This window comes from Sarcophilus harrisii, chromosome 2 (assembly GCF_902635505.1).
Source record: "Sarcophilus harrisii chromosome 2, mSarHar1.11, whole genome shotgun sequence".
Lineage (NCBI taxonomy): Eukaryota > Metazoa > Chordata > Mammalia > Dasyuromorphia > Dasyuridae > Sarcophilus > Sarcophilus harrisii.
Genome location: NC_045427.1, coordinates 595,574,495 through 595,596,874, shown reverse-complemented (window position 1 = coordinate 595,596,874; position 22,380 = coordinate 595,574,495). Strand labels below are relative to the sequence as shown.

The following is a 22,380-nucleotide window of genomic DNA, read 5'->3' as shown; positions in this document are numbered from 1 at the left end:
AATTTAATATTTGTGAAAGCAAGCAAACATAGATACTTCAACTTTATTAAGTTAGCAACAAAATTGTATTTGACTGAATTTTATTGCTGTTTAACATTATTTTCATTTATACAGTATGCATGCATGTATTGCTTAACTTTTATTTTATAAGTTTATTTTATCTTCAGATATGGATTACCTAAAACATTTCTATGTTTCCTTAAATAAGTTGATTTCCCCCCATTTTTTCCTTTTAAAAATAATATCTTATTTCACCCCAGTTACAATGTAAAGATAATTTTTAACATTAAAAAAATCTTTTTAATTCCAAATTTTCACTCCCCCTTCCTCACCTCTTCCCTCCTTGACAGAGTAAGCAATTTGATACAGGTTATACATGTGCAAACATCTGCATCACTTCTTATAAGTCTTATATTTTCCTGGATTGTTATGCTTATCATTCTTCACATTTATATCGACTTTTTCGCAACTTTTGGGCTCATAGGTTATTTTGTTGTTCTTTCCACTTCCACTGTTTTTATTCTATCAATTATGTTTTGTATGTCATCACTTCACTTTATATTAGACCACAATATTTGTCTGCTTGCCTGTGTTTCTTTTATTCATTAAATTTGTTCTTTTATACAGCATAGTAATATTTCATTCTATTTATGAACCACTCTACAATTGATGGATGGCTATTTTGTTTTCAACTTTTTCCTGCCACAAAATATTTTGGTGTATGTGGAATCTTTATATTTTTGGTTTTGATCATTGACCTATTTGAGGCATGTACCTTTGGGGTAACAGAATCTTTGGGTCAAAGATCATTTTATTGAGGCAGTTAGGGGGAGCAGTGGATAGAATACAATATTTGTAAAAGGCTTCATAAAGGCTTTTAATATTTTAAATATTTTGAAAATGTTTTAAAAGCATCCTCCACTCCTTACTCTTTTACCCCAACTCCCTTATCCAGTCAATTAACATACCAAGTCACTTCACCTTAGGAGTACCTTTTGTAGTTCTCCCTTTTCTCCCCTGACACTATGGTGCAGGCTTTATCATCTCATACCTGTATTACTGTAATTTGCTGGGTGGTCTGCTTGCCTTGAGTCTCTCCCTACTCCAGCAAGTCTATCTTCTATTGAGCTACTGAATTGATGTTTCTAACAGGCAGATTTGATCATGTTATTCTCCTACTCATTAAACTCCTTTAATGGTGTTTTGTTACCTCCAAGGTGAAATATTAAATCATATATTTGGTCTTTGGTGCTTTTCATAACCTATCCCCTTTCTACAAGTTTTCTTATGTCTTAATCCCCTCTGCTTTGCAGTACAGTGACTCTGGTTTCCTCATGTTCCTAGAAGAAAATACTCTCTCCCCTGGATTCTTATATTTTCACTGGCTGTCCATTATTCCTGAGACTTAGTTGCCCTTGGTATATCATCGTTTCTTAATAAAATATTCATTTAATTTATTAAGTTATAACTAATTTATTGACCTCATTTTGACAGTAGAAAAAATTTATGGGATAGTGGTGAAAATTGGAGATGGGAGGTTGTGAGGCACCATAGTAAGATCTATAATGTGGATGTGCTGGTGGGGTGTGAATATGGAGCTCATTACTGGTCTTCTCCATTTCCACCTTCAGTTAGTTCATGTTCTGTGCAACCTCCATCTTCTCAAAGAATAATTTTTAATAACATTTCCTTTTCTTCACATGCTAAAATGTGCTGAAAATCCCCCTTAGATGTGCTTTTCAACATTATTATTTTATTTTATTTCTGTTTTTATTTTCACTATTTTAGTTACTTCATTACTACAAGTTTGGTTTGCAATAATGATCTCCAAGCTAGTCTTTCCTACCTTTTTTCTCCTCCAAAGTATCTACCAATTCCCTTGATTCCCTGTAAGCTGCTGATTGGTCTGCCTGCCTTATCAAGTCTCTCCCTGCTCCACTCAGTCCATCCTCCATTTAGTAATCAAATTGATATTTCTAAAGGCAATATTTGACTATGTCACTCTCTTATTCATTAAACTCCAGTGACTTACTCTTACCTCCAGGATGAAATTTTAAATCATATATTTAGTCTTTAGTGCTCTTCATAACTTATTCTCTTATCTTTCCTTTGCCCCTTTAGAACAGGAACACTGTCTAATATAAGATTTATATGTCCCATAGTATTCTATATATCATATGCCCTTACTAAATGTGCACTGTATTTTATTGAGGAACATACACACTTTTCAGTACTTTGGATTTGCCTCATGTGTCTAGCAGATCTATTTTGTATGGCAAATGATTTGAATAACAGTTAGATCTGGAAGAACAGAGAAGACTCATGCACATTCTACTTCCTATATTTTATGAACTACTGCTTTCTCTTTGGTATTCTGATTCTAGTACTGTTTTTCTTTTTAATCTTAATTTAATGAATGTTCTATTTATGAGTAATTTCCCTCATCTCCTGCTGGCCAAATGGAATGTTTTTACACATAACAAAAAGTGTTACTACAAAACTCCTCAAAACCTGTTTCCTCATCTGTAAAATGGTAATAATATTGTTTTCCCTAACTATCCCATGGTGGTACTGTGAGGAAAATGCTTTGTAGATTCTATAGAGATAGAAATAGGAGCTGGAACTCTGCTTTTTTAATATAGGGAATTTCCAGAAAAAGAAACTGTCTTTGGTAATAGAAGTCAATACCTTCTCTATAACTTAGAATCTTAGAGTTTTGCCTAAAACACCAAGAAGCAAAATGAGTCCCTCAAGGTCCCACAGACTGGATGTTTCAGAGTGGTCCTTGAATCCAGGTCTTTCTTTCTCCAAGGTCAGTACTTTGTCTTTTATTCCATGCAGCCTCCTGTGTAGATTGTGAAGTACATATAAATGTCATTATCATCATCACCGTCATCATCATTAATTTGTTGGAGAAAGCAGTAGTGTTATAAATAGAGAACTGGTCTCAAAACTACCTCTTACGCTTCCTGGAGAGATCACTTAACCCTTTCAATTCTATAGGCTAATTCTTAAGACTATAATTTGATGAGAAGGTACCAACCTGCATTAATAGAAAGAATTTCCTTGTTGGGAATTTCCATTTATTAGTGAAATCACAGATCCCGTTTTATGCTTATTATTATTTGTTAAGAGGCAATGATAGGATAGCTCTGGGATGGAGTAGATAGAGCACCAGTCTTGGAGTCAAGAGGATCTGAGTTCAATTCAGGCCCCATACACTTACTAATGTGTGATTCTGGGTGAGTCTCTTAACCTCAATTACCCCCCCCCAACTCCAAGTGACAATGATGAGATGGTGGAAGAGAACTAGTCTTTCTTTCAGAAGATCTAAATTTAAGTCCAGAATCTGCTATTTACTGGTTGTGTAATTTTTGCATAAGTCACTGACCATCTCTGAGCCTCAATTTACTTGTCTGTAAAGTAGTTAATACCTGTCTACTCAGAGTTATTATGAGACAAGCACATTCTAATACTTCACAATCTGTCTCCTTCCTACTTTGCAATCTTCTTATGCTTTATTCCTTAAATATTCCTTACAATCCAGCTACACTTACTAGTTTTATTTTTCTCACACATGAAACTCCATCTCCAGCTTTTTTACTGGGTATTTCCCTTGCCATGGATGTTTTCCCTTATTCTTTTTACTTCCTGACTTTCTTCAAGATCATGCTCAAATCCTACCTTCAGTCAATCAATAAAGCTGTTTTAAAGAATCTATCACATATTAGATGTTGTACTAGGAACTAGGACATCAGAGAAAGGCAAAGACTAGTCCTTCTTCTTCTTTCCCATCCCACCCCCAGATCCACTTACCATATCCTTGCTCATGTCTTCCCTGTGAGATCACCTTCTATTTACACTGTATATGCCCTATATATACATATGTACACTAACTCCTAGATGGGAACTTTTTGAAGGAAGAGATCATTTCTTAGTTTTTTGTCCCTTGTTCTTAGCACAGTCTCTGGCACATAAAGAGATTTTGAGAAATTCTTACAGACTGACTGACTCTTGAAGAGTTAATCTCTCTACTCCAGTCTTCCTCTGATTCCTCTTCCTTCTACAGAGGTGACTTGGGGATCTCTAAGATTTCTTCAGCAGAATGGAAGTCCTACCAAGTTGGAAAGGCATGGAATATTATATGAACTCAACAATCAAATATCTGTTGGTCTGATTTGAGTACCAGCTTAGTTACAGTTAGAGAATCTCAATAAAAGCTTGGCCAGAATATAGAATTACTAAACCATAGTAAATATATTAAAAAAAAAAAAAAACTCTGCCAAATCCCGGAGAGTTTGTGATCTGTCTCTATGGAGGTTGTACCCATACTACTGTAATGACAGATTTCTGACAAATTAAAGAAAAATATCTTAGAAATGTGGGCTATTTTTGCTACTATTATAAATGATGGCTTCTTTTTAATAGGGTACGCTCATTCATTTTAGGTCCTTCTGAACCCATTCAGGCTTCATTAGTTCTAGGAGAGTGTACACGAGTTTTCAGATTAACTTCTGCTATTTTTAGGAAGTAGATGCAAATCCAGCATCCCTGGCCAACTTTCATTTCAAAGAAACGTTCTTGTTTTGACAAGGTGCCTACTGTTTTCTGCCCACTTCCTCTTCCATAAAGCAAATTTGGGGGTGGGGGAATGTATAAAAAAGAGAGTGAAGGTTGGTTTCTGCATAGGCTAATTGGTGAAAAAGTAACAGCAGAATTTTTCATGGGCATCTAAGAACTGCTCTTATGGAAGGGCTTCTTCATGGATGAGAGGAGAAAGATTCTTTTTTCACTGATTCCAGGAAGTTTCATTGTGGTTAGGAATGGGATTTAAAGAATGCTATAATGATTTTATGGCTGCAATATGGTAATAACCAAGTCAAGGTCATGGGAAATAATCTCTGTCCTCCAGGCTCTTTCATTTCAGAGCAAAGTAGGAAAGATAAAAGCAGCCAATGATTATCTATTTGTGTATGAATTTTATTTTTGAACTAAGGGAGAAGACAGTTTTGGGTGTGAGAATTAGTCCTTGATCTTTATGCATAATCAGGCAGTAGGAGTAGGAAACACTGGTTGGGAATCAGTGCAATTGGACCCTCACACTAAACCAAGCTCCAGTTATCCCATCTATAAACTGGACATACTAAAAAATGCTTGTCTACCCACTGGTTGAGGGATTAACTTAAAATGCTGCTGTGATTATCAAGAGGCATGATATGTGTAAAATGACTCATATCTTAAACAGTACAGATATTGGCTATTATTTTCAGGGAAAGCTGCCCTAGCCTCTGGTCTTCCTGGCCTTGTTCTCAAATCTATTTTCTTGTTCTAGCTTCAGTTTGAAGTCATCAATATAATTGGGTAGGGCTTTGAGTAGCTAAGCAGAAATTTTTCTTACTCTCTCCACTTATTTAAAATCTAGCACCTTTTACTTCAAAATCTAGGACCTTTTATTTCAAAAAGCCTTCTCTAAGGAAGATAACTGGAAGAGTTTGTTTTCCTTCATTGCCATGTGTTTTAGTTTTAAACTTATACAGAGAATTATAAAATTCCATAGTTGTAGGTGATATCCCTTAAGAGATAATGTTAATTCAAACTCATTGTTTTTACAAATTCAACTTAACTTAGATGAAAAAGTATTAAGTATTTTATTTGGTACTCCTGGAGTTCCAAAGACATAAGGGAAAACAACTGTTGCCTTTAAAGGCCTTATCTTCTGCAAAAGAGAAATTATATGTACACCAATAAATAAATGTAATATATTTACAAAGCAAATACCAAGTAGTATTTTTTGGGGGTGGGAGGGGCATTGAGACAGTTGACAACTGAGGATATTAAGAAAGCTTTTTTTAAGTGGTAACACTCAAAGTGAACCTTGAATAGGATTAGAAATATTAAGAAAGAGAGATGAAGAAAGGAACATCATTCCAGACAAGGATGAATTTGCAAAGGTGGAAGGTAGATTAAAAGTCATATATAGGTAACTAAAAGTAAGCCAGTTTGGCTAAAACATAACATATGTTAGAAGAAAGAATTATATGAAATGTCAGCAAATGTAGATTGAATGCAAATTGTAAAAAGTTCCAAGTATCCAACAGAGGATTTTGAATTCCAGCTCCACTGTCCCAGGAACCAATGAAGCTTTTGGAATAACAGAATGATATAGTCAGACCAGGAAATATTCATTTGATGGTTGTGAGGAGGATGAATTAGAGAAAGGATTGATTAGAGGTAGGAAGGTCAAGTAAGAGGCTATTGCTTCTCAACAGCAATGTGTTAATGATCTGAGCTAGGGTGAATAGAGAGAATAGGTCAGATGTGAGAAATGTCACAGAAATAGCATCAATCAGTCTTGATTGACATTAGCAGTAAAGGAGAGTGAAAAGCCAAGGAGGATCCTGAGGCAGCAAACCTGGCTCGTTGGATGTTGGTACCTTTGACAGAAATATTGAAATTAGGCAATATGGGGGAAGAGAACAAGAAATTGAGGTTTAATTGAATGAAATTACTTTCTTAAGGTCACATATTAAAGCTAGGTCTATAACTTGACTTGTGATTCTCGGACTAATCCTTCTTATACTGCACCATATTACCTTTATCTTTGATGCTTATTATGACCCATCAAGTTGTGGACCACTATCAGACAGCATACTCTTGAGCTAGTGATTATATCTATGATATGTTGAGGTTATTGTTTATACTTGAAACTAGTATTATTCCATTTAAATAACTAATAATTAGTAATCATTATTACTCATAGGATCATAGATTTGGAGTTAGAAGGGACCATTCTCAGTGGCCATTAGTTCAATCCTCTCATTTTACAGAAGATGAAGTTACTTAACAAGGTTAAGTGACTTGCCCAGAATCATATACTTATTAAGTATCTGAGGTAGTATCTGAATCCAGGTCTTTCAGGTCCATAAGTCAAGCCCTTTATCCTTTGCTTCTTCTCTAAAATAATTCTTTAAATTTTTCAAAGTTATTTATATATACACTTATTTCATATGATCCTCAGAATAACTTTGTGAGAGAGGTTGATAAGAAACTGAGAGTGGGAAAGGCAAAATGATTTGTCCAATTGTCTTATGGGCAGTAAGTGGTAGATCTGGAATGTAAAGCAAGGAGTTTTGCTCTGGAATCACTCTCATTAAGACTTAGGTATTTTTAAGTCTTCATGTTATTAGTAGTATCTCTTAAAGGACCTCCTGTTAACTTAGCACATATTTTGCATTTAAATTTACTTATCAATGTACATTTTGTTTCTTTCCAGTCAAATGAAAATTTCTGTACAGCAGAGAAGTTTTCATTTTTGTTTTGGGTATTTTCTGGAACACAGTGGGTACTTAATAAATGCTTTTTGAATGAGATTTTTTTTCCCCATTATACTATTGATTCAGTTAGTGAAAACAGGTACCTTCACCCAAGAGAGAGAAAGGGGGACAGAGCCATGAAATTATAGACAAAAATACTGATAGTAATTGATAAATAACAATGATTAAAACTCCTGATCCCAAAGGAATTCTATCATCATCTATTTTTTTAGTTTATCTGACCTATTCATGACTGAAGTAGTAAAAGACAGCTAGATTTTGTTTTTATTCTATTGCAGTGTCCAGCTCCCTTTGTTTACCTCTGTTTAACATAGCTTCTAGAAATAGTAGGTTGTCTGAAAGCTGTATCTGGATAGACAGATTTTTCTGGGAGTAGTTAGATATACATTTTACTTCCCTGGATCAGATGCAGAGAATGATACTCAGGTAATTATGCCTTCCTGTACCCATTTCTCTGTAAGAATCCAGCTGGTATGCATAATATTTAGGAATCCCTGCAATTTGGTTATGTTAGATGCAGTTGTATATCTTTCTATTCCTTGGTATTCCAAACTTGACAAGAAGAGCCATATTATCTGCAATGAATTAGTAGTTAAGTTCTTTCCAAAATTAAATAACAACAACAAATAACCAAACCCCTTTGATCTTTTTTGATCTCCAAGGATCTGTTACTCTATGATATTCCTGACAAGTATGAGTGTATATGAGGACGAACATATATACATAGGATTTGCTTATGTGTTGTATAATAGATGATCAATTCAGTGGAAGGAAATCAAACTGTATGATTGATGTATGGACACTTTAAATACTTCATATTTCAGACTGCATTCTCCCCAGCAATTTGAACTACTGAATTGATAGGGTTGACAAATGCATTGCCTATGTTAAGGTATGTTATGGAGCTAAGAACATTGACAGAACAGAACTATATACCAAGGTCCTTGATAACATAGGGATTATTTTCCAGATGAGTTTACCAAGCAAGTCACGTTGAGCCTGCTTTTATAACCTGCTTTCAGAATGGAAAAGGAACAGATTATTTTAAACTACACTGAAAAATGAATGTTTTTATTACTTATTCATTAAATTTACAGGCTGTTCTCACTGTCAGGGCCTTTGGGCAATTTACAACCATGTATATTACAAGGAAAAAAAAAACTAAGAAAAAGATATAGTTTCTTCACGTTGAGCTTTCTATCTGAAAACATATAAGGTGACATAGTGACAGAAGAAGAAATCGATTTCTATCTTTAATTTTATCAAACAATGATTTGCTCATGGCTTAGAGGCCATTTTAAAGAACAATATAATAGATTTTCATCTTTTATTTGAATTAATTCTGCATGAGGATTTCAGTATCTCTTTTTTTCTATACCAGCCCAGGAATAAGATTCTTCAGGTTTTAGAGATAAGGTTTCCTAAATCACATCCTTTAGAATTCTTCCTGACCACCAGCCACTCTATGAAAAACATGTGAATAGTAAATATGAGAATTGTGAATTTGGAAGAAAATTTAGAGGCTATATAAGTCAACACTGACCCCGTGAAAGAAATACCTTCTACAATAAAATCCCTGATGAAAGCTTCATTTAATCTAAACCTGAATACTTTTCATGACTTCTTAAGTCCCCAAAAGCTGTTTTCTCCTTGGATAACTTTAATTGGTAAAAAAAAAAATTCAGCATCATTTCAAGTCAAACTCTGCCTTCCAATGGTTTTAGTTCTGCCTTCTGAAGAAATTCAAAACAGGTCTAATCCTCTTTCAGATTAATAATAAAAAAGCTAGTCTCTCTTCCCTCTCCTTCCATCTTTGTTCCTTAATTTATTCCTCATATGACAGTGGTTTCAAATCCCTTATCATCTTGGATACCTCACTATTTATATGTATAAGTTTGTCAGTAGTGAGATGGAATCACATTGAAATTGTGATTTCCTTAGGAATAGACAACTTCCAACGAGGAAGTTCCCTTCTCCAGTATATATTGGCAACTTCTCTTCAACTTATAGTCTTAAAGAGATTCCTAGGATGCTTATATGATGATCAGTTGTGCTATACTTGACTCTTTTCAACAATGAGATGATTCAAAGCAATTCCAAATTCCATTTGAGATGGAAAATGCCATCCACATCCGGAGAGAGAGCTATGCGGACTGAATGTGGATAAAAGCATAGCATTTTCACCATTTTTTGGTTGTTGTTTGTTTGCTTATTTTTTTCCTTCTTGTGTTTTCCCCTTATTTGATGTGCTTTTTGTTGTGCAGCATGATGAATATAGAAATATGTTTACAAGAATTGTGCATGTTTAACATATATCGGATTGTTTGCTGTCTAGGGAGGAGGGGAGAGCAAGAAAGATTTGGAACATAAGATTTTGCAAAGATGAATGTTGAAAACTATCTTTGCATGTTATTTGGAAAAATAAAATACCATAATAAAAGCAATGCTGGGGACACTGAAAAACTGAGTGCTTTGCTAAAGACCTACAAACCCATATGTGTCAAATGCAAGGTATTTTTGTGTTTAATATGCAAATGTGACTCTTAGATCATATGAATAAAAATGATCTGGGATCTGGTCTATCTCTGTGGGAAATAGGAGGATTGTGCACATCAGCTGGTGGCAAGTAAGGAGCACTTAAAATCTAGGGATGATGGTGGCTGAGGGATCTCTCCTATTTCCAACAGGGCTCTTAGGCTAGACTTGATTCTCTTTGCTTCTGTATAAAGATAGCTAGTCTAGGGGTATAGTTTCAAGGAGTTCTGAACAAAAGAAGCTTCCCTGATTCCTCTAAAGGGAGAGGAGAACTCTTAGCTTACAATGGTCAACTTTGCTCCTTTTCATTAAAGGCTGGTTATATAAAGCATCAGCACAAATAATGAATAGTGAATCAACCAGTTTAGCCAAGTCAAATAGTAATGTCAAGATAATTATACATTTTATGAATAGATCAATCAATCAACATTTATTAAGCACTTATTATTTACCAGGCACTCTTCTAAACAGTAGGGATACAAAAAAGTGGCCAAAGAGATTTCCTGCCCTCAAGAAAATTAGATCAAATAGTAAGAAGTTCTTTGACTTGTGAGATAACATTTCGGTTCAAGTAGGAATGGAAAGAATGATGCCCCAAAGTGAGTCTGCTCACAGTAGTTGCAAATCTATAAGGTACCAAGCACTGGAATTCAAAGGACATGATGAGGTAGAAGAGTTTCCATGTTTCCCTCATAGAGGTACAGAGAATGGGGATGTGTTATTTTGGATGTACAACATGTAGTTCACTGTACCTGGATTGTAGAGTTCATGGAGGGAAGTAAAGTATAAGGAGACTGGAAAGATAGAAAGTGCCAGGTTTTGAAGAATTGAAGAGTGGGCTTTATATTTGATTCTGGAGTTATTAGGGACTCATTGGAGTTTATTGAATGGAGGAATGACCACCTGGTCAGACTTACCCTTTTAGAAAATGTTTGACAATTGGATGGGGGTTCCCCTTGAGTGGAGAGAAAGTAGAGGCTGTGTGTTTATTCTAAAGCTTCTTAAACTTTTCCCACTTGTGATTCCTTATTTTCCTGAGAAATTTTTACATGATCCCCAATATATAGGTATATAATATAGGTATGCAAATCAAACATTACCGATAATAAATCTAATTTGTGACCCCCACATTCAGTTATGAGAAGGGGTCATGAATCACAGTTTAAGAAACTAGGGTTTGAACAATGGCTTTTAAAAGTCTAAATTAAGCTGGAAAATTTGGAAGATATTCATTTCCTGGCTTTTGTAGCTTCCTGAAGTTGGATTTTAATGCATAATGACCACCCTTTTGTCTGTTACCCAGTGGAATAGAATTATTGCCCCATGGTGAAAAACAGTTGAGGGAAAAGGGCTGCTTTGTGGGAGTCATTACATGAAGGAATTACCAACTTCAGTCTAAACTCCCATTTAAATTCTGAAATAACAAGCTCTGTGTTTGCCCAGAGCTAAAAATAAAGCATGATGAGTCCTTTCTGCTGTCCTAGTCACAAGTGGACAAGCAACTTGTCATCCCATCTGTTTCATTTCTTGTGATGTTGACAGCATATGTGGCCTTTGTACGTTTCTTTTAGTAACTGTTCTTGTTTGGGCATGTTTTTTCCTTCTGGTGTGGACTTTAGTGAAAGACATCGTGACATAAGGGCAAAAATCTTCCTTTTTGATTGAAAGAGCCTGAATTAGTTCTCATGCTTCTTAGCTATGTCTCTTAAAGTCTGAGGCACAATTTCCTTGTCTATAAAATGAATCATAATATTTTCATTATTTATTTCACAGTGCTGGAGTGAGAAAACAATTTTATAAAATATAAAGTGCTTCAAATGTGAATTCACTATTATTATTTCTACTAATATCTCCTTGGAGTTATACACTCTGTATTTTGCCAACCTTAAAGTTCTACATAGTTGCTGTTGTTGTTGTTATTATTATTATAATAACTGTCTTTCCTTTTCTTTAGTGCCGAGAACGCTGTCCCTTCTTTCTACCCCCAAATGATATATAATAGCAGGACATGGCAGAGTGGCCACGGCAGCTCGAGTCTGCTGATATTCTCTGCTAGGGTGCTGAGCCATCCAACATGTCTCAGCTTTGCTAGTGGCCAACATGCTGGGTCTGGAATAAGAGTAAAATCAGTTGTCAGAGGGGCTGCTTTACCTCAGCAGAAATGGCTCCACTGAAGGTTGTAAGTGAAAAGAGAAGTCAAGTACCCAAGACTTTTGCAACCAGTCCTTAGTGCAAAAGCCTTCCTAAACATTCTAGTTGTGCTTAGTGTCTCAGGGAGAGAGAAGGGATAGAATTTGGAACTCAAAGCTCAAAAAATTAAAAATTGTTTTTTGCAAGTATAGGGAAAAATAATATATTATTAAAACACTCTGCTTATTTCATCTAGATTTTAAAGCAGTCAATGAGATAAAATACAGTAGAATTTTGGTATCTATATTCTGTTTATTACTTGAGTTTGTAGGGTCATTCCTATAATTCCAACACAATTTAAAATGTATTCAGTTGCATCATGAAAGGCAGTGTAGTCATTAAAAACATGAGTCATTATAGGCTTGGTCAACATAGTAACTGGTGATCTGGTTCACTATTTTGTCTGAGCTGTATCTTCTATGGCTTTCCACATGCAGTCCCCTTTACCTGTGTAACATAAGACATTCCTATCTCACGTCCACCTCCTCCAATCCTTTTATTTTCTTCATAATTCAAGTCAAGTACATGAGACCCTTTCTGATTCCTCTAGCAACTAGTGTTCTCCCTCCTAAATTTATCATTTTTGTTTTGCATTCATTCTATATATTCTTATTCAATTATAGTATTATTGACATAGTGATCAGCACTGAGTAGTCAGTAAATGTTTTTCATTGATTCATTGGTTCATTCATAAACATGTTTCCCCCATAGAATTTCTCCTTCAAAAGACTTTTGCCTTTTATCTTTTTATTCTGAATGTTGCCTAACTTAGTAGCTGACACACAGGAGGTACAATCCATTGATTGAATGTAGCATTAAAGGCAGCATTATAAGGGCTGTGGTAGTTACCGTTCATTTCTAGCACCCTAGAACTGGAAGAAAATGTGTAAGTTACCACTATCAAACTTTGGTTTAGTGGAGGGATCAATGTCCTATACACCATCTAGCCTGAAGGCAGTGATTTCTGTAAACTTTAACAATATATTGTATATCATTCATTCAATTTAAATGATCATACACACATACATACACATATACATATATACAAATGTATATCTCTCACTATCTCTCTATCCCAATTCTTTTCAAGTTATTACTTTAGATGTCAGACAAAAACAAAAATTTACTCCTGCCTTCCAGAAAATTATATTTTACTACAGGAAACAAGTGCAAAGTTACAATTTTGAGGAGAGACCTCACATCTTGGGAAGAGTGATTAGGAAAGACCTTAAAAAGAAATAGCAGCTTAGATATGATTTGAAAGAAACTATTAATCGTGTGAGGTGGAAATAAGGCACACGTGCATGTTATATGTGGGGAGTATTGACTGTAGGGAATAGACAGGTTAGCAGGTCTGTTTGATAAGAATGGAGAGTGAAGGGGAAGTAAGAGGAAATGGGATGAGAAAGTCTACCTTCAACTTCTAGCTGAAGTCCCACTAACTGACAGAAACTTTTTGTGGTCCTCCTTAACTTTAGTCTTTTAGTTTTTGATACACACCTTCTTTCCTCCCTCCCTCTACTATTCCTTCCTTTCCTTCCTCCTTCCCTCTGTTTCTGTCTTTCTGCCTCTATCTCTGTCTTTGTCTCTGTCTCTGCCTCTGTGTCTCTCTCTGTTTCTGAGTGTCTCTGTCTCTCTCTGTATGTATATACACATACATAAATGCCCACACATATATATCTTGTTTGTACATAGTTATTCACATGTTGTCTCCCCATCATACTGTGAGTTCCTCGAGAGCAGAGACCACAGGGCTTTTATTTTTTCCTTTCTTTGATATTTGAAACAATGTTTGGCACCTAGCAGTCATTTAATAAATACTTGACTTGATTTGACTAGCTGAGAAACATACTGGGTGAGGGGAGATTTAAATATTAAACGGAGATTTTGTACTTTATTCTAAAGGTAGTAGGAAACTTTTTTTAATTTGTTCTTTTTTTAAATAGCTGAGTGACTTGTTTTAGGAATAGAAATCTTTAAGCCTAAGGATCTACTGGAGAGCAGAGAACATGGAAACAAGAAATCAACTGGGACATTGGTGCTATAGAATAGTAATAATTGTTAAAGTCCTAAATTGGAGTAGAAATTTTCTAAGTAGAAAGAAGGGGAAGTTGTGGGAGCTGGAATGGAAGTACAAGCCATAATAGATGGCATTAGGATTGTGGACAAACAACAACCAGGATTCATTTAAGCCTGTACCAATTCACAGGGTAAGAAGTTCGATGATTTTATTAATAATCAATTAACACTTTTTATTGGTTATAAAACTTCTTTCATGTTTCACATCTGTGGTATCACTGAGCTAGGTACTTTCTCTAAGAGTACAGATTGTAGCCTATTAATGTTTTTTTTTAATCAGGTGCATTTTTTTTGGTAATCTACAAACAATTGATTCAACAAATATTATATATGAATATTACAGTAAATTGCATCTTTCCTGTATAGAGGCATCTGTGAAAATTCTGCCAGTTTTCTTCTAATTTCCATCAATAATGCCCCTAGTAGATATATAGAAATAACATTAAAAGGTTTCTATGGAGAAAGTAAGCAGAAGTCAGGACTTTCATATGTGCTCCCAGTGCATTGCTTGCATATTTTCTTTACCGTAAAACTTTGTTGTATGTATGTGTGTGCATAGTTGCTGATATTTTCTGTGTATATGCATGTCCTTTGATTCATATAATTTATGAATTAAAAGCTAGGACCTCTTATTCCCATTTTACAGTTGAGCAAATGAATATTCAGAAAGGATAGGTGACTTGTCCTGAATCACTTATCAAGTAAGAGTTTGAGGTAGGATTTGAACCCAGTTTTCTGTTGGATTCAGATTCAGCACTCTTTTCACTGTGGTACCATGTACATATACATGTGTACATATATACACATATGTATCTATGTGCATCTATCTTTTCTCATACATACACATTAAGAGACTGCATGATTTTGTAGAATCAAAAGCAATTTGAGGGAATAGGGAAGCTTCTTCTGGGCAACTTCCTGGAACTATACTAAATTGAGATATCAAAATAGCTCAGATAATTGATCTAAGGGACATAAAAGAGCAGATGTACTTAATTTATAAGCTACAATTGTTGATTACAGAGTTAAGGATATGTGTTGAAAGTCATATTGTGTGGGTAATAATACTCCCTCTTTCTGCTTCCTCCATTTAGAACAGTATTTAATCTTTAACTTCTATGAGTTTATATCTTCTTTGTCCTGAGATTACCTCTTCTCATTCTCCCCTCTGTCAATTATATCAATTCACTCTCCAAAACTCAGCATGATGCAGTGGAGAGAGAGCTGAGTTCAAAGGATGAAGAACTTAGTTCAAGTCCCATGTCTAATATCTTGGCTTTGTGACATTGGGGCAGTTATTTAGCCTCTTTGTTTGCTGGGCAGGTCTTTAAGACTGTTTGTTGTAGAGAAAGTATCTAACTGAATTGGGAGAAAAGTTCTCTACTGGGAAGTTTCCTTTACCAACAAAATCACAAGTCTAGTCCCTATCTATCTTTTCTCCTATCTAGGATTACAAAAGATCATTGCTTATCTTTTTAGCTTGCATTGCTTTTACTTTCTATACCTTGAGATTCTTATTTAGCAAATAACTCACAGGTCTCCTTTGTGCATTTTTTGCAAAGCTTCATTTCAAGTTAATTATCTAGTGAAGATTTTAGAAGTCAGAAAGTCCAAATGACTTTGAATTTGAGAAGAATGGGGCATAGTAGAGTGAGAGAGTATATTGGTTCCAAAAGACTATGAAAAGAAGGAAGCTAAAATTCAAGACATGAACTTGTAAATATATCAATATCATTATTTATTGATTTCATTATTTACCCAGATATCTTAACTGCTTAATTGCATGTATTTGGGGAGGGGGGGTGTGATACATATGGCCAGAAAATCCTGTGATAAGATGGTAACTTTTTTTTTTCCCAAATAGGCTACCAGAACTGAGACATGGATAAAGAAGATTTCTTAAAGGAGCAAGAAGATGCACCTAACAAGACAGATCATGAAGCAAGCCCTGGTGATCTTTTGCAGCCTGAACTCTTCCAGGGAAGACATCCCCAATGCCCCACTGCCCTGTGGGAGATGCTAGAGAGGCAGTTTCTGGAATATGCACAGGCAGCCCCTTTCCTCAACCCAGAGACCCAGCAGAGGACTTTGTTGAGTCTTCTCCCTCTATTTCTCAAGGTCAGTGTTCTTATTTTAGGAATTGGAGGAGATCGGGAGACTGGTACAGGTTTAGAAGAAGATACAAAGATAATTTCTGGGAGTTGCAGTCCCCAAGATACATATATGCCATCCATCAAGGATGCTTACCTTCCTGGAATGCTTTAAAATGTATCTTTTTATGTCATCCTTTTGTCTGAGTATCGATTTGAGGGTTGTTATTGGAAAGTCATGGGCTTAGATATAAATCATGTTAGAGCTACTTTAGCAAGGCTATTAAAGTATAGAGTTGACTACAGCAGTTGCTGAGTAAACCAGGACAGAAGGAGGATCTTTCAGCATTTAGTTAAAAAAAAAACAAAAACAAAAACAAGCAAATTTGGTTAATATTTCACTTAAGAATTGGCAAGGTATATGATAACCACAGATATATTAAAATCTGTATTTTATTTCAGTTTCCAAAGGTTATTCAAAGTTTCTGGAATTATATGTAATAAAAATTAGCCTTATAGACTTATATGTTCTAAATCCTGTGATCCTATAAGCATAATTTTATGAAAAGGCTTTAGATCTTTTATATCAATTACTTTATTAATAGATTTTATATATTTGAGAAGCACTTAAGTGGCAAGCATTTGGATTACTCTTTCAATTTAATAGGGAAGAAAACTGAGGCACAGAAAAATATTTGAAACAGAAAAAATCTGAATCCACAAAAAGTTCTGTTATTAATCTCCAGAATTACTGATACATCCATAACACATCAAATATAAATTATCTTTTGAAGTAGATAATCTGTATTTTATCTTATGAACATTTTCTTTTCTGTTGATCTGGCTTAGGAATTCAAGAGACTGAAAGACAGCCCACAAAGATAGTCTCCTTACCTAATGTAAAGTTTTAATTTTAAAATAAAATAAACTGATTAATGCTCATTTAGATGTCATAAAGGTTTTAGATGGAAACTTTTAATAAAATACACATATTCATTCTTGTTTACCTCAAATCTCTTCTATTTGAAATGTTTAGATAATTATTTTCATTACAATGGTACTTTATTTACTATTGTATTTCATAGAACTATTTTGTAAATAAGTTATTTGATTTTATTATAAAAATATATACAGGAAGAAATCATATTCTCCACTTCTTTCCCCTTGCTACCCTTATCTTTTTCTGATCTTGAAAAATGGAAAAGCATGTGTGTCAGGAGAGACCAGTCCTCATCACTGTAGCATGTTAGTTTCAAAAACCCTGAGAAAGTTAGGGTTAGTAGTATTTTACAGTGAAAAGTGAACCCAAAAAGGTACTACTTTTTGAAAGGCATCAGACTGATGAAGAAAAATCAACTGTGTAAATATGATAATTTGACAAAGGCTGGCACACCTATTCTGCACACAGACATCTAAATAATAATTATTCCAGGCTTAAATGTCTTTGTACTTCCTCATTTGTTCAAAAGGATATCTTATGAGCCTTGATATGTTTATATTTTCTCTAAGCAGTTAGAGTTCAAAGAAAATATATTCAATGCAAGAAGATTTTAAATAAAAATTTTCTTTCCTCATAAATATAGGACATAGTACCTACGTTCAATCAGTAGAAAGAGTCAGTTTGCATTGGGCTCATACATCATGATGCAAATGTGAAGTCTCTACTTAATGAATTGCTCTACTGTACTTTTTTTTTTCTTGGATAGGGGTAGGATTTCTGTAATGTGCATGGTTTCTGCCTTTCTGGGTTTTCAGTCTGCTAGGGTATATGAACAAATATGATAAATAATAAATAATATATTTAGTCAGTTTGCCATATCTATCATATGTCTATATCTAGTCATAGTCATATCTATCTCAACTGAACAAAAAAAGCCAGGCTTTATGCATCCCAGGCAAGTTTAGGTTTATACTGGTCTATATCTATGTTTACGCTAAAGATCAAAACTTTTTGATATAGATTAAGTACCTTAGGTTAGCAACTAAGATCCTTTCTATCTTCAGTAAAAATTAATTTGAGTTGTGATAAAAGATAATAACATAAGGAAGCAAGTTCAGGACTCTTGATCCACCTAGTTATAGGGTAGTAGAAATACAAATTTAGTCTCATAAAAAGCCTTATAGGCCATTATGTCTAATCTCCTCATTTATATATCAAAGAAACTGAGGCACAATGAAATTAAATAATTCGATTTGCATCAGAGAGCCATGAAATAAATATGCAAAGTAGAATTCAAACTCAGATGCTTTTGGTTCCAAGCCCACTCTCACTCTTCTACATTTGTTTTTTTAATAAGTATATTTGTCAAGAGCGAAGTCTAAATGATTTTGGACTTCATTGTGCTTTTGTCAGTGAAAATTTTTAAGTCTCCCTATAATATTAATTACAATTACAAACAGATTGAATGAAAAGTCAGATCTAAATTGATAAAATATTGCCCACAGTTTGTAGATACACCATATCCATCATTGGCTATTTATTTTGGCAATGTATAACTTGTAGAGGTGATAGCCTTGATCAATTTTCAAGATCTCTCCCAAAGAATTCCCTTTATATTCATAATATGAAATTTCTCACTTGTCTGCCTTCAAATGGATCCATCCATTCTGGAGAACAATTTGGAACTATGCTTAAAAAGTTATCAAACTCTGTATACTCTTTGAACCAGCAATGCTACTACTGGGCTTATGTCCCAAAGACAACTTAAAGGAGGGAAAGGGACCCACATGTGCAAAAATGTTCTATATGATTTCAGAGAAGCCTGGAGAGACTTACATGAATTGATGCTGAGTGAAATGAGCAGAACCAGGAGATCATTGTACATGGCAACAACAAGATTATACAAAGATCAATTCTGATGGACGTGGGTCTTTTCAACAATGAGGTGATTCAATCCAGTTCCAATAGTCTTATGATAAAGACAGCCATCTATACCCAGAGAGAGGACTGTGGGGACTGAATGTGGACTGCAACATAGCATTTTCACTCTTTTTGTTGTAATTTGCTTGGATTTTCTTTTCTTTCTCATTTTTTTCCTTTTTGATCTGATATTTCTTGTGCAGCAAGATAATTATATAAATATGTCTGCCTATATTGGATTTAACATATATTTTACCATGTTTAACATATATTGGATTACTTTCAGTGTAAGGGAAGGAACAGTGGGAAGGGGAGAAAATCAGAACACAAGGTTTTTCAAGGACCCATGTTGAAAAATGATCCATGCATATGTTTTGAAAATAAAAAAAGAGAAAAAAATAAATAACTTGCTGAAATCCTGAAAAACAGTTCTACAGAATTGCCCCAATTTATGACTCCATTAATAATACCCAAATAGCAAATGAGATTAGGCAGGTGTAATTTGTTCTCAGCAGCCTATGTTGGCTTCTTTGTGAAGTACTTACAAGCCAAATATTGAATTTATTTTTTTTGAATTTTACCTACCAGTCAGGATCAAACTTTCACTTGTTAGTCTATCATTTAAAGAATGCACCTTTTTCCCCTTTCTGTAAATGGAAACATTTACCCATCCCCACTACTATAGCATCTCTCCTATTCCTTATTTCTCAAATTCCCTGGAATAAATTGTAAAGCTAAGTCACTTGTTCTTGTCAAGCATTTCCTTATCATCTCATTTGTATTGCATTTCAATTCCTTGATCTCTTTTTTTATTCTAATTAGTTTTATTCTAATATTTCATTCCAAAGATCATTCTCTTTGGTTTTTTAAAACTTTTTTATTTTCAAAACTTATGCATAGATAATTTTCAACATTCATCCTTGCAAAACCTTGTATTCCGAATTTTTCCTCCCTCCTTTCACCTACTCCCTCCCTTAGGTGGAGGGGCAAGTAATCCAATATGTTAAACATGTACAATTCTTCTATGTATTTTCACAATTATCATTTTGCACAAGAAAAATCAGATCAAAAAGGGAAAAAAATGAGAAAGAAAACAAACCAAAAAAGTGAAAACACTATGTTGTGATCCACACTCAGTCCCTACAGTCTTCTCTCTGGGTGCAGATGGCTCTCTTCATCACAAGACCATAAGAACTGGCCTGAATTACCTTCCTGTTGAAAATTCATTCTCTTTGATAGCAAGAGTAAATAGAGGGAAAATAAGAGCTGACTAGTTCTTTCCCTTTGATCTCAAACAGACCAATTTGTAGCAGTCATGGAAAACACAAAATATAAATATATTAGCTATCACATAATTTTTTGCATATTTGTCTTATATGCCAAAGAAGCACCTATAATCATTAATTTTTGTACTAAGGTGGAGAATGATAGATTGTAGATTGAGAATTAGAAAAGACCTCAAAGATCATCTATCTTAACTTAGTTATCATGGCATCTGCTTGGATATTTGCACACTTTTCTTTATTAATAGAAAGAGCATTGGATCTGGAGTTGGATCCCCAGGGTTAAAATTCCTCTCTTGCCTCAGATTCCCCAGGTATACATTGTAAAGGTTGGATCAGATGACCTTTGGCATAGTGGATAGAGTGTTGGACATGGAGTTAAGGAAACCTGAGTTTGAATTCTGTTTTAGACATTTACCAGCTGTGTGATCTGGCCAAATCATTTGACCTTTTACTGCCTCCATTTTCCCATTTGAAAATAGAAATAGTAATAGAGTTACCTTACAGGATTGTTTGAGAGGACCAAATGCAATAATATATGTAAAGTACTTTGTAGACCTTAGCACACCTTCTAAATGATAGATAATATTAATAATTGTAATAAATCTATGATCCTTTGACTAAATGAGAAAAATAATTTCCCAGCCTATGACACTATTATATCTTAGGTTTCTTCTTTATATTTAGAAAGGATAATGGTGATATTTACTTCTGGGAAAATATGGGGAAGATGAGTAAAATTATACCTGGACTAACCAGTTTGGTTATAGGATCCTAGATTTCTATCTAGAAGTAACTTCAGAGGTCAGTTGGTTGACCACCCCCCCAAATTCGACCCTCCCCCACTTCCTTATTTTTCCAGAAGAGGAAATTGAGTGCTTGAGTAGAGCAGAGAATCAGAGTGAGAATGGGAGAACACCTTCCCAGAATATCTAGGTCAACTTCTTTCTTATTGCAGATAGGTGATTTACAGAAGATCACATGAATAGTAAATCACAGAACTAGGTTTCAACCCAAGTCAAATGTTTCCAAATACAACTCAAAAATCCCCTCCAAGAATTTATGACCAAAGAAGAACTAGAGAACATTATGAAAGGCAAAATGGACAATTTCAATCACATTAAATTAAAAAAGCTTTTGCACAAACAAAACCAACAGAAACAAGATTAAAAGGGAAGTACAAAGTTAAGAAAAATTATACAGCAATTGTTTCTGATGAAGGTTCTCATTTCTAAAATATATAAAGAATTGTGTCATATTTGTAAGAATACAAGTCATTCCCCAATTGATAAACGATCAAAGCATATGAACAATTTTCAGATGATGAAATTAAATCCATTTATAGTTATATGAAAAAATGCTCTAAATCACTATTGATTAGAGAAATGCAAATTAAAACAGTTCTAGGGTACTACTTCACCTCTCAGATTGGCTAAGAAGACAAGAAAAGATAATGAAAAATGCTGAAGGGGATGTGGGAAAACTGGGATACTAATGGATTATTGGTGGAGTTGTGAAAAGATCCAACCACTTTAGAGAGCAATCTGGGACTTTGCCCAAAGGACTGTAAAATTGGGGATATCCTTTGACCCAGCAGTTCCATTCCTGGGTCTGTATCCCAAGGAAATCATAAAGGAGTGAAAAGGACTCGCATGTGCGAATGTACAAAAATGTACAAACATTTTTGTAGATCATCTTTTAGTGGTAACAAGGAATTGGAAAATGAGTAGATGCCCATCACTTGGGAAATAGCTGAATAAGTTGTGATATGTGAAGATAATGGAATATTATTATTTCATAAAAATGATGAACAATCTGCTTTTAGAAAGGCCTGGAAAGATTTATACTAATTGAAGCTTAGTGAAACAAGGGGAACTAGTAATACATTGTACATGGTAACAGCAAGAATGTGCGATGGTCAGCTAAGAAAGATTTGGTTCTTCTCAGTGGCTTAGTGATCCAAAGCAATTCTAATAGACTTTGGATAGAAAATTCCATCTGCATCCAGA

At 34.6% G+C, this 22,380-nt stretch overlaps 1 protein-coding gene across 5 annotated transcripts in view; it reads left to right on the top strand.

Annotated features, from left to right (window-relative positions):
- WDFY4 (WDFY family member 4) overlaps positions 1-22,380 on the top strand; it is a 486,698-nt gene that overhangs the window by 133,437 nt on the left and 330,881 nt on the right. For all 5 annotated transcript variants that reach the window (XM_031956283.1, XM_031956282.1, XM_012539778.3 and 2 more), the window contains one exon: positions 16,003-16,256. In XM_031956283.1, the coding sequence (XP_031812143.1) occupies positions 16,020-16,256 (237 nt within the window). In that variant the 5' untranslated portion in view covers positions 16,003-16,019. The remainder of the gene's footprint in view (positions 1-16,002; positions 16,257-22,380) is intronic.